Source organism: Drosophila grimshawi, unplaced genomic scaffold (assembly GCF_018153295.1).
Source record: "Drosophila grimshawi isolate 15287-2541.00 unplaced genomic scaffold, ASM1815329v1 contig_1377, whole genome shotgun sequence".
NCBI classification, from domain to species: domain Eukaryota; kingdom Metazoa; phylum Arthropoda; class Insecta; order Diptera; family Drosophilidae; genus Drosophila; species Drosophila grimshawi.
Window position 1 is genome coordinate 182723 of NW_025062900.1, and position 13621 is coordinate 196343.

The following is a 13621-nucleotide window of genomic DNA, read 5'->3' on the forward strand; positions in this document are numbered from 1 at the left end:
TTTTGTATTGCGACAGTGAAAAGCTTGTGCAAAATTAAAATCTGACTACTAACTGACCGATTTAGTTTCTTTAGTTTTAATAACACATACATATATATATACGTATATACATATGTATCTTTAACGGTTTTCTTAGAAACTGTTGGTCACTGCAGCGTGTCAGAGAAGAAATCCGAAAAATTGTTTTTTGAAACTAATGAAAAAACCAAGTGTTGAAATTTAAGTTTGTGTGTGCTAAAATCTAACGAATATGCGAATTATAGGGGGTAGTCAACAGCTACAGCAGCAACAGTTGCAGCAGATACAAAACTGAATTAAAGTGCAGTCGCAGCCAACAAAAAAGCCAGCCAGCAGTTAAAGAAAACTGTAACACAAAAGCTTGAAAACGAAAAAAATCTAAACTGAAAGATTACAACATTGTCTTCTTATTTACTTACGTGTCTACATATCTACAAACACACGAAAATATATCTAGCCTTTGTTTGCAGTAGAGACTGGAATTTTTTTTTTTGGCTGCTGCTGCCGTTTGACTGTCGGCCTGTGCATTTTTGGTATTTCAAATTCTGTGAATTAACCTAAAAAACGCAACTACAACAACAAGAAAATTTGAAGTTACAGTTACAGTGATGCGCAATAACAGCAGCAACATGCAGTTTTCAACACATCGACGAAGTTTGTACTGGCTTCTGGGATTATGTCTATTGTTATTCGAAACAGGTGAGTTGCCATTTGACATCATGCTCAAAAAAATCAAATGACTTAAGACACAAACTGGTTACTCAGAAATCTTCGACATTGTCGACTTGATAGTTATTCTCAACTGAACTGTGTTTGAATAGCAAGATAGCTGAGTCACCTTATCTGGAAGAGTATAGATTGTTCTAACAGTTCTTAAGCTGAACCAGATAAAGCATTTTTCTTAAGCCTAATATTAACACTTAGCCACTGTTAGATTTATATAAATCTCACAAGCTCAATCATTTTGACCTTTAAATTGTGTTGAATAATTCACCAGTCGAGCAGTCGAATAATTCACCAGTCTTTTAAGAAAATCTTTTTTGAGTAAAAAATAAAAAATGCCCGTAATCATAAAGGGTAGCATTGAATAAACACATGCATTTTTAGTAAAACAACCACTATCACTCAAATGGCGTCAATGAAAGAAACAGCTCATGTTATGTTAAGTTGGCGAATACATAATTTAACTCTTAGTTAGCTCACCATGACTTTATTCATTGTATCTTTGACATGGAAAATGACGCCTAAAAATTGTAGACATTTTGTTATGGTAATGTATTTTAGTCACAGACAGAAATGCTGAAGGAACGAAACTCGTTTTGATATTAATAAAATATACAATATACCAAATCTGAATTAAGTGTGTTGTCGATTGAAATGTTTAAAACCAGCTTTCGATTTTTCTACATTTGCAATGGTTAGGGACCACGATATTTGTTACTTACTTATGGGATGTTTTTGTTCTTGGTTATATTTAGCGAGTTATTTTGAAGACATGCATATTCTGAATTCATGTGCGTGATAGCAAAATGATAACCTGTATTTTATTACGTATAGATGACAGGCTATCATATTTAAGTACAGCATTTCAGAATATGTTCAATAGGCTCAGCTAAGAATGCCCAACGATAAGAGGTGCGCCACGACTGAAAGGATTGAATGTATTATAGGATGTGTACTTATTTGGTCGAAGCTCACTTAAAAATTGTTTCCTAAGAAATTGCAACTTTTACAGTCATAACATATTTAAATCCACAGCCTTAATTCGAATTTTCAGATGATGAAATTTTACATGTTCATGTGAACAGGCGTGAAGATATGAGTACAAAGTGAACTAGATTTAAATGATTTTCGCTCCAAATATTTTTGTAAAACAGATTTTTTAAATCTGTAAAGAAATGATATATGTGCAGGACCATAATTAAAAATTATTGGGAAAAATATTACTTGTCGAAATTTCCTTAGACTTGTTGCGTCAAGAAAAACTGACAACATGCTGTTTATAAAACATATAATTAATCATTTGTCACTGAAGGTCGCTTAAAGCTAAAATATAAATATCAATGTAAATATGTACGTTGACATGCTGGCTTACTTGGTCTATTTACCCAACATGAATGAATATATACATACATATGAAAAATATGTAACATAATAATTTTCAAGCATAACAACGAACCGTAGCGATTGGTCAGCTTGCGTTGTCCACTCAACGAAACATAAGATATCAGGCTTATGTAAGCTATGCCAATCAGCTTGCCAGCTTATGGCACAGATATTAATTGCACACAACAACACTGCGACTTGAGTGCCATGAACGAATTGAAAGTGTTTTTTTTATTAGTGAGTGTGTGTATGTTACCAAACAAATTGCGGGTTTAATAACTGTTAATAATTTGCAACACGGCTCACTTAAATGTTTTCTGAACTAACAATTAATAGAAATATGCAAAAACTAAATTTACATACATATGTAAATATATGCAAATATATACATATATTTCAATATACAGGCATAGCAGAAAAGAAATTAGAATGTAACCACCATAATATATATATATATATATATATATTACAACATATCTAATAAAAGATTTGTATATAAATAAATAAATATTATTGGAAGCATGACAAAAATAAATGAGCAAAAACAATCTAAAATTATGTGCACGTTTTGATTTTTTTCTTTCTTTCGTTTTGGTTGCCTTTATTGAACTAGTATGTGCGGTGGTGCACTGCATATTCAACTTTCATTTTCCAAAAATCTTTTAGGTGTAGGGGTTTTTTTTTATTTTAGTGTTATCTAGACTCCAAGACTTTAGTGTTGTTGATTGTAAGTAGTTTGTCAGTTTTCTTTGTTTATTGTCAATCGGATAATTACTTATTGGCGCTGAAATTAAAATGTACGATCCGTAATAAGAAAGCGATCCAAGCACAAGTATAATATTTCGGTGTCACAAAAAAACATCCAAATCCACTGCCAGCTAATTAGTATACAGCAATTTCATGATTATGAAAGTAAGCACATTTGTACGGACAAATAAATTTATTTGCATATCAATTTTGATTTAAACGGAACAATATTTTTAACGATATCATATAAAGTACCATTGCAAATTTACAACAGGATATCCGATAGAAATATATATTTGCAAGGATATCTAGTTTTAAACTTTTCGAAAATTGCTGATCCTTTTTTTTGGGAATAAATGTCAATGTCAAATTCAAACTTAGACTAAAAGTTCACAAAACGTTTCAGTGACAGGTATTCAGATAATACACAACTGAAGATGGCGTCAATGCACACCGTGGGAAAATGTTGAAAATCCGGAAGGGCGTCATTTAATTATTAGACCTGTTGACAAGCAACAAGCCACAAGCCATAAGCGTGACTTGCTTTTACTCTTTAACTAATGTAATGTGAGAGTACTGTATATGTGCATACACACATGTGGCGTAACACAGCTTACAACGCAAGTAGTCAGTGTGCACTTTCGTTTTTCCACTTACTGCTGAGTGCAACAAAAGACTTAGGCAACAAACTATGCGAACGCCCGACGAATATTCATAAGTTTGAACACGTACACGTATATATTAAATCTTTTGAATTGGCCTATGTAGTGCAAATATTGAAAAGGGTGAGGGTCTATGACTTTTTACCTTTGAACAATGATAAAAAGTGAATCCAATTTGCTTGCTACCATGAGTGGAATAGAGTATCAGCCAAAAAATTTGAGCACTCATACACACATACGAAACCCCGCTGCTCCAAAACTTCCCAATCCTATTTCCTATGAGATCGTTTGCAATTTATTTTTAATGGCGCAACTCACCTTGAATTACTTTTCTTTTTATTTCATTGTGTCCACACAACAGGTACACATTAACTGTCTGCAGACAACATTCAATGTGCAAAGAGCATGGCTTCGCTCTCTCAACATGTTCAACAAAATATATAACATCTTTTGACATCTCTATAAATCGTATCGTGAAATAATAGCAAGTTGCCTTGACTGACACGTCTGCTCTACTTAACACTCTAACACTTGTCTCTGCCCAAGACTCTGCATCCAGGTTTTTTCACTCACGGCTTGTAGCTAATGGTTGAATGCCCAGTTGGGATTGCGTAAAACTGTTAATTTTTATGATTATTTTATGCGTGGTTCATTTACGGCTCGTTGGTCTTAACATACGCTCACTGACACTGGCGGGCACCCGTAACAGTAACATGTGAACTAAGGTATCTTCACACTGGGCCTCTGTAATTGATTGAGCAGGCTGTGTACCCGACATTCTATTCACTTACTCTTAATTACCAAATCCATATGCATTCATATACGGTATATACATTTATATAAGTTCGAGAGCATGGGGCAATTATAATTAATAGATAGTCACATATGCCATGCATCATTGTCATACATATCTGTTTTGACAGATATACCTTTACAGCTATTTACTTTCTTTTTAACTATCATAATAACCTTATTTTTACATACTATATGTATATTTTTAAAAGTGATTTGTACATTCAAAAAGTGAAAAAAGTAATAAATCAAATCTCTGTTGTTTTTTTTTTTGTAAAAATTTATGTTAGCGATATTATTTTACTCTTTTATAAAATCACTGTTACATCTTAACATCGAACATCTTATATATATTATGGAATTCCAGTATTTTCTGACTTTTTATTAGCATTACCCATTGTGCACAATATAAGTATAACTGTGTGGTACAATCTACACATGTTGAAGCCACAATGAGAACCAGCCATTCAAGGTTGTAACTGCGACACAAAAATTTTGAAAGGCAGGCTTTGCTAAATAATTATGCCACCGTCATGGGTCTTGGGTGTGCAATTGCGGCAAGGACACATACAGTCCAGTATAAGTGGTGCGCGTTATATCGTGCTAACATTGGTAATGTTTCCAAAAACTACATATTAGCATTCTGGCCGACATAACCAACGCGGAGCGAGAATCGTTTTTTGTTTGATTATTTTATGTGTACATTCAAGAGGTAATAGCTCAGCTACCATTTTGCAATCGCATGGCGCGGTGTAAGGTCTTTAAGGTCTTTGTAAGTTGGCAAATTGATAAACTGGATTCCTTCAGATGTATACGACCTTGCTGTGTATATTTTTGCAAACTTTAGAAAGGGTATTACAATTTTAGCAAAGAATGTGCATGTACAAAATACGAATATATATTTTAAAATACATACTTCATCAGAACGACAAGTAGAGCGGGTACAATCATTTCCGTCTGTTTGTTTGACTTGAAGTTTTATTAAAGAAAATAGAATTATATATCATAAGGATGACTTAATACTAGGGTATTACATTGGCAGTCCGAATATGACTGTTATTCGTTGTTGTTATTATCTTCACTCACGTGATGTGAAGGCAGTTGTTATATTCAAGGCCACCAAGGGCAACTTTTCAGTTACAGGCAGAAACCGCATCTTTTCTGATTATAAGCTCTCACACAATTTTCAAATATTTATTTATTATGCAGCTGTGTGCATGGTGTTAACCTTTCACTTTCACTAGGCAGTAAAGCACACTAGTTTCGCTGTTTTAGCGCTGTAGACACCACAGTGACAACGTATTTATCGATTAATGATGCTAGCGTTGATTACATAAGGTACTGACTGTCGATCGTCTGTCAGTAAGGTGCTCTATTAAGTGAAGAAAATGTTATAAGTGACAGACTGAACTGATTAAGCATAAATGCCTTTCTGTTTTCTACATGCAACAGACGATTAATCATCCAAATAGCTTGGGCTGTCAGGTTAGCCAATCGATCGTATCTATGCAGCGCATTGATCGAAATTGTGTCAGATGCTGGGTCAACAAAAGTTGATTAACACTATATGTTTGAACTCTGGGTCTTTATCAGCACACAGCTTGTTAAAGTTTGTGATTTTCCTGTTGTTGCCATATAAGTCAGTTACTTGGTAAAGCCATTCATGTTTTTGGTTTGTGGTTTGGTTCATTGCAAAAAACACTGTCAATTTGGTTAATCACAGCGGGAACCTGATGTGAATGTGGCTGTCACACATTTTCAATGCCGCCAAAACGATGGGGGAGACGTAAAAAAGAAAAAGAAAATCACTTAACAACTGGTTTCAATAACAATGTGCAGTTTGATGACATTAACTTTAGCGGCTTGCGCTTCTTTATTTGTTATAAAACTAATTTATTGATGCAGTTTTACTACTTCAAGCCACCGACAAGACAAGCTTCACCTAAGCTTCCAAATGTTACTTGGCAATAAAAACTGTATGTGAATGTTGGCGCACAATTCATGTATCTTATACATTAACGAACGTAGCCCAAGTCATTGAACTTTTTTGGCGCCTTTGACAATCATTTACATCTTAATTTATTTCGGCGCGTTAAAAAATGTTAAATTCATAGGCAATATATATCTGCCTACTACGAAAATAGATGTAAATATATTTTTTATTTTTATTTTGTTTATCAGCACAAAGATATAAGATTTAAATTGTAAAAATTTCGCCACTTCCCTACCTACAGCTCGGTAAGTCAAACACTGTTTTCAATAATATGTTTTGGTTTGCTCTTTGACCTTTTTTATTATTTCTTTTCAATTAAATTTTTTGTTTAATGCAAAGAGGCACATGTTCATTTAAATTAACGGTATTTGACAAGCGATTATTTATTTAATCGATTGGAAAGTAATGTACACAGAACGTTCAAAAATCAATTTTTGAACAAATTTTATTTATTGAAAAAATTCAATTTGATTGATTTAATACAAAACTTCCAACTTATCTTTGTTGAACTTATGTGTAATATTATTTATTTTATAGCAATATAAAAATCGATTGGCACTAGTTGTTCTCCAATGGGTTCATGCACAATTCGAAGGTTACTCACGCTGTCTGCTGTCAGTAGGAGTAGAAACTTGTTTTTCTTAAAAAAAAAAATTACAAAGCACAAGATATTTTTGAAGCGCATTCGATATAAATTGCTTTGGACTGTGTGCCCGCTTGTTGCGGTTGTTAGTAAAAAGTTAATAACATCTAAGCAGTATAAGTAATTTCCATGGTCATCCAATACAGAGCGCATGATGCAATAAATATCAAAGAACGTCAGTTGAACTTCAAGAAATTGTCTTATAGGCTGTTTGTGACAAAAATGATCAGCAATTACGAACTAAGAAGACCACAAAGTTTTACTTTGAATGATCAAATATGCAGGCAGTCGCGCTGAATGATATATAATAGGTGATAAAGTACACACATATACGTCGAAGGTTATTTAAAAATGCTATAAATTTGAACGGTCGTAGTATAGGGAATGTTGGACATGCCACAGGTATCCGGAGTGCCTTAAACACTGCGTAGGATTCACTGGTAATGTACTACATTATTTTTTTACAGGCAGACGCAGACTCTATAGATTCAGCAGCCGTTGTCTTCAACACGCCTTCTTGCACTTTAGGAGATGCTTTTCAGCTGATTACACGGCAACAATAATTTTTAGCATGTTCATTGTTCTCTATCCTTGTCATGCGGCATGTCCTGACATTAACATAGCTCAAAATAATAGATGTGACACCGATAAGTCGCTCGTACATGTTACGTGGATAATAAATGTTTTTAGCTGACACTGACTTGAAAAATAATGTGTGTATTTTTATAAATATAAGTTTTGATGTTGTGGATAGACAGATGATTTTTTATTCATATACATACTCATATTTTTTGTTACTTTATTAGTAAAGGGGTAGTACCAAAACTAAGGTCTACCATAGCCTAAGGCAAAAAAATCATATTAAAGGTATTTAAAGCTTAGCTTTGGTTGACGCATAATCAGCAATTGGCCTTCGATTTATTTTTTGTCAGTAGCTGTTTGTAATCAAACAATCAGTTAACGCAACTCTTTTCTTAACACACTTATCTTAGCAAAAACTTAAAAAAAAATCTTAGACTCACACATACAATCATGAAAACCGGATAAAAATAAAAAAACCAATATTTTAAACAAATGATATCCGCTTAAGCGAGCACGCTGCGAAACATGTTATTAGTCACAGCATTATTAACCGAAATAACAAAATAAAGCCCTAACAGAAACATCCTGTTGTTATGAAGAAAAACATTGACAAGACTATAGAGGTGTTATAAATAACTAGAATAACTAACGAGATATCGGAAGTATGTGGTATATTCAACTCTTTAAAGTATCAACTCTCAAGCTTGTGCGCATTTTCAAAAACACCAATCATATTCGCGGAAAGAAACCAACTCTAGTTCGCAAGCTCAAATTAACCCTACATCCTGTAAAAGAAACCTCTCTAAACCTTGACTTTGATTTTTCACACGCCTGTCTGCTAAATCTTTCAATCAATCCAACCAGGGGATTTTAATGCATGTATACTCTTGACTTCCATATATAAGTTGTATATTTAAAGATTGAATCGCTTGCCCAACGTTGCCATTCCTATTAATTTATCTTGCACTGTATTCAGCTTTTTTACTTCGCTAATTAGTTGTTCAGTTAAGTTGTCTGCGCAGCTGTGACCTTTATTATATTTGCTTTGTCCATTATACAGTTTTATTAAAAGCTGTTTATGGGGCTTTCTGGTCTACGGAGGCGTGATTGTAAACATGTGCGACAACGTGAATTGTATTAGGTTAATGCTTAATTTGTTGAAATATTTCGTAAGCATTCCGGTTTTTGTAACCAAAGGTGTCAACATTGTTGCAAACATGAAAATGTGACAATTTTTTAACATTTTCAAAATTTCATTTCAAGGCCATCATTTGAAACCTCAAAGCGAATTACAAAAACCCCCTTTTGTTTCTTAAGGCACAGTAGTGCCGAAAAGCATCTTCAAATTAGTTAATTGCACAGCAATTCAGTATTACAGTCATGTCATTGTTTAAAGGAGGTTTAGATCGGCACATTATCGTCGCCTTAATCGCCGCCATTGCAGGAAAATAACAAAAGATATTTCAACTGAAGAGAAATTGTACAATTGCTGATGTGGAGTTTTGCAAAGTCTAGAGTACCGAATACCGTTAAATTTTGATACCGTCAGTGTTATTTACGATATTTTAGCTTTTCAAGAAATGTTGTGTGTGCTTTTGCCATTTTTTCGAAGTTGCTTTTGCTTTTACTTGCCATATGTGTGGCGTCTATTCAAGTTCATCGGCAACACCGACAAACAGGTGTGGCTTGTTTTACTGATGACTCGTGTGTACTCTAGACAACTTCATTTTCCGCAACCTGTAAGCAACCACTTTCATTGCTTTGAGAAATTCCCATTATGAAGATTTGTTACTCGAAAATCATTTTGAAGTATTAATATCATAGGAAGTGGTGCTTAAGGTTTGGTTCATCTATGTTTTGTTATTTTATGTGACCCAGATGATTTTTTTGCAGCCAAGCCTTTTGATTACATGTTTGATTTGATGTAAATTAACGTAACTTATTGTTTCACCCTTTTGTTTAAATAACTAACGATAAGGTGAAGGTTGGCAACTTTAGCTTAAGATATTAAATACTTAAATGCACCAGTTTGCTGGCTGAGCTCGGTCTCACTATGTTGATTTTAAAGCTAAAAATCAAGTTTTGTGGCTTGAGTCATTCATTTTTTATATTATTTTTGTACTCCTCAATGGTTCTTTACATATACAAATTGTCATTTGCATGTTGAGAAACGTATATATTAAAAGCAATTTTTTTGGCATTACAAAGTTGAGTGAAAATAGAATTTGAATGCATATAACATAACCGGGCGAAGCATACGACATAAATTTAAATTAGCTCTAATACCATTTTTCATTTTGATTTGGTTTCAATTTTTATTATTTTTTCTATTATAATGATTTTTATCTCAACCTAGCTTGTGACGTGTACTTCGAGCCGACCGACTAAGAAACAATAATTGTATTTGTATCTATCTGATTGTCGGCGTCAAACTTTTGCGCAATAGCAGCAACCGTCGCGACGGGTCGCCTTTTATAGGCGGCAGCTGCCTTGTTAAGGCGTCTAGTGACCCTGAATTGTTTTCTAGATTGAGGCTTAAGAACGTAAATTAAACTAAGTGTACATAATTAAAATGCCATTTAATTTGCAGGGTTTGGGACCAGTAAAGGCATTCTGACTGTGCAGTTGTTTTGAGTAAATTTGCCTTCTGATACTGATTACTTGATTACTTTGTGCTTTAAAGCAAATCATTGACTTTTGTCGGCATTCCCAAGTCTATACGTACCTCTGTCTAATTTAATGGACTAGATACTTACATAAAATTTTGGTAGTTTTTCCCAAAGGCAGTACATTGCCTTAGAGTCAGATATAATAGGATTATTATGATTTTGAATCGCACACCATAAATATAAAAAAAAAGTTTGCACCATATATTTTAATTTACGTACAATGGATTGGATTTATAACCGTTTTTGGACGGCACACCTAAATCGTCGTTGCCACAAAAACCCACAAGCGCTAGGCCGGACATGGTCGAAAAAACAACAAATACTCCGCTCACTTTCAATTCTTTTGCTAAGTCAGCCAGTTTTTCGTTGAATGTAAAATAAATAAATAAAGAAATATATATGCATGCATGTATAAGAAGAATAGGTATATGTACTTACTTATATTTGAAGCTAATGTTATATTATAAAAAAAAACAAGGCTAAAGCAGTTTAGCTTGATGGAAACCAGTCTAACAGTTAGACAACAGCAGCTTTAGTTTTTCTATCCGTTCACAAACCACATACATATACGAATAATTGAAGCATTTACAAACATTTGAGGTAATTACTTCTGTTTCTTGCAATAATCGGGTTGGGCGTGGGCTAGCCGATTTGATCATTCTCTCGATTTGGGGTGCTGAACGGGTGGGTGCTGCCTTTGTTTGACTTTTGGTATTTGGGATAAGGAGTGGATTAACCTGTTGTTACCGCTTGCATTGTAGGTATAGCACACAACTTGCTGTGCATGTCTTACAGTTCCGCTTTAGAAACGAAAAGTTTAAAAGCATAACTATATACTTATTAACTGAAGTGTTCGAATTGCGCACTTCAAAGAGGGCAACGAAAATGTATGGCAACGTAACTAAAATTTTATGCAAGCATAGCATGAGAAATGTAGACTTACAATGCTGTACGATTCATTTAGCATTTCTCATATTCACAAAACCTAGCCTATACAATGCAGACCGAGCGAAATGTGAAACACTTTGAATTTCAAATATGTTTTCCTAAGCGTGTACCCAGCTACTGAAAAGTCACTGATGAATGTTAATTATAAGCTACATTTTAAATATGGTGCAATGGTAACAGCATTTGCTGATGCTCGTCGCTTATATAAAAGATCATCGATTTGTAGCTCGGTCTATCGAATTTTTAAAGTTAAAACACGCCGAAACTATTTAATCTTAGCCTACAGGACCAGACACAGACTGTGGTAGGCAAAACGATACCACGCATTACAACGCGAATTATGTGTTACATCAGTACCGCTACGAAGGTGGATAATAGTTACAACAAAGTATTCCATGTATATATGTCATTATAGTATCCCAATCTCTAAAACAGATTTGTCTTGCTGTCATGCATAATAATAACAATAACATGTAAACGAGCTTTTCATCCTCTTGACAGATTCGCAAGTTTTATTATTTTACCTACAGCAACTATTGGTCATCTTTTATTTTCAATGCGGAAGTCTTATAATATTGACTTTAGTGCTCATGTTGTATTGTATTGAATTGAAGTATGCTTGTATTTGTGCTCCAAATAAAATACGTAATCATGCGTGGTATAGACGCACATAAGTGATTTGGGTTTGGAAAGATGAGTCAAAATCGGACTCAATCGGGCCTTGTCATCACAAAAACATTAAATTTTACATAGACACATGGTGAAAGTATATACACTTAAGTAATTTATTTACATTATATTTTACCTATTTTATAGCTCGGTAAAGCTTTGTGAAGGAAAGTAAAATGCACAGAAAATATATCAAGATTATATGTGACCCAATTAACACGATGTGTATGTATTCATAATTTGTTGGCTCTAGCATTGTCCCTGGTAAAAATTGTTCAGCTAAAATAAGTTATGCCACCTGTTGTTTTATGTATCGACTACGTTGATGTTTAAATTGTGATCGCAGACGAATCAGCGGCCTTCTTACTAATATAAATATAGATATTCATACTGCAAGCTTGCCAATGTTCGCCAATTTGACCATTAATTTATTTTTAACACAGTCTGACTTCCGCGCACCTGCAAGGAAGACCTGTGTTTTATTTCTGTTAACAATTGCGATGACTGCATTCGCACCCACACACGCTTTCAGATATGCAAATTAGAGTAACGGTTTCTTAAGATAATTTGCTTAAATGTTACGATTATTCGCAGTGGTATTATCTCTCCATGGTGAATGTATATTTAGCAAACGCCTGCGTTAATGTTACTTTACGGAAAGTAATGAAAATAAATTACAAGAAATACCATTTGCCCAAAATGAATTTATGCATATACATATGTAAGAAAATAAGTACATATTAACATTTGTATAAATATATCTTTATACGAAAATGAACCTTTAACACAATCTCTTATGCATTTACCTCTGAAATTCAGCAGCATCCGGCGATTCAAAAAAGTTTCAATAATAAATGTTTCAGAAAATACAGCTGCACGAATAGTTGGGACTACCATTGGCAACATCACCTATGTCTGCAGTAATGAAGAAGCCACACTCACCACAGACTGATGTGAGCACCTTGACCTCTCCACCGCTGGAGTCAATGGGGCGTTTTTCTTTCAAAATTTAATTGAACTGAAAAATGAGCGTCATGGCCGTGGATCGTGCTAAGAAATGGTTTTCTGTATGTAAATGCTGAAATTGTTTACTGTATGTAAATTTAGGTTGTCACACTCCGCGAGTTTATAAGTGTTTTCTTCATCTATGCTAGTGGTGCTTTTTGGTTTATATTTTTCGTGAAATTTATGGTTTACTGGTTTTTCAGAATTTTTGTGTGGTATGCTGTGTACAATGACCTCTGTTGATATTATGCAAAGAGTCAGTTTTTGCTTCGATTGTGACCGGAAAAATCCGTCAGTGTCATAGAAGCTCTATCGAATTAATTTTCGCATGCAAATTTTTGTTTATTTCCAAATTTTTTCATTTCAATAACAAATTTTGCGAACAAAAAAATCAGATTTTTAATCCACTTCGTATTCATTTTGAGAAATATAGATATAATAATAAATTCAGTCAACAAGAATGGAGCAGATCACTCGTTATCGCATGCCTCCCGTAATGGCAATCTACCAATCGGGACTAAAAAAGTAAATCGAAGCAGGCATTGTTGCTTACCCATTGCAAATACGACATTCGAGCTCAATTCATCTAGCATTGCACCGTATAAAGTTGCAGCAGGCAGGTCACATTGCCATTGCTGTGGCAGCCCAGCTGGCTGAGTCGATTTACAAGTATGCGAAAGTGATCGATTTGAAGCAGGCGTGGCTCGCCGCATTTAAAATGCGCTCTGCAAGCCTTGCGCCACACTAGGCCATTGCAGTTGCTGTTGCCGTTGTCGCTTTTTGCATT

The 13621-nt window shown here is 34.3% G+C and overlaps 1 protein-coding gene across 7 annotated transcripts in view; it reads left to right on the forward strand.

Moving 5' to 3' along the window:
- Positions 1 to 493: 493 nt before the first annotated feature.
- LOC6562666 (mucin-5AC) overlaps positions 494 to 13621 on the forward strand; it is a 32185-nt gene continuing 19057 nt past the window's right edge. For 4 of the 7 annotated variants that reach the window (XM_032735842.2, XM_032735844.2, XM_032735848.2 and 1 more), the window contains exon 1: positions 517 to 717. In XM_032735842.2, coding sequence (XP_032591733.1) covers positions 627 to 717 — 91 coding nt within the window. In that variant the 5' untranslated portion in view covers positions 517 to 626. Of the gene's footprint in view, positions 718 to 13621 lie in introns of all 7 variants that reach the window. The other 3 variants (XM_032735847.2, XM_032735845.2, XM_032735846.2) reach the window with 3 other exon arrangements.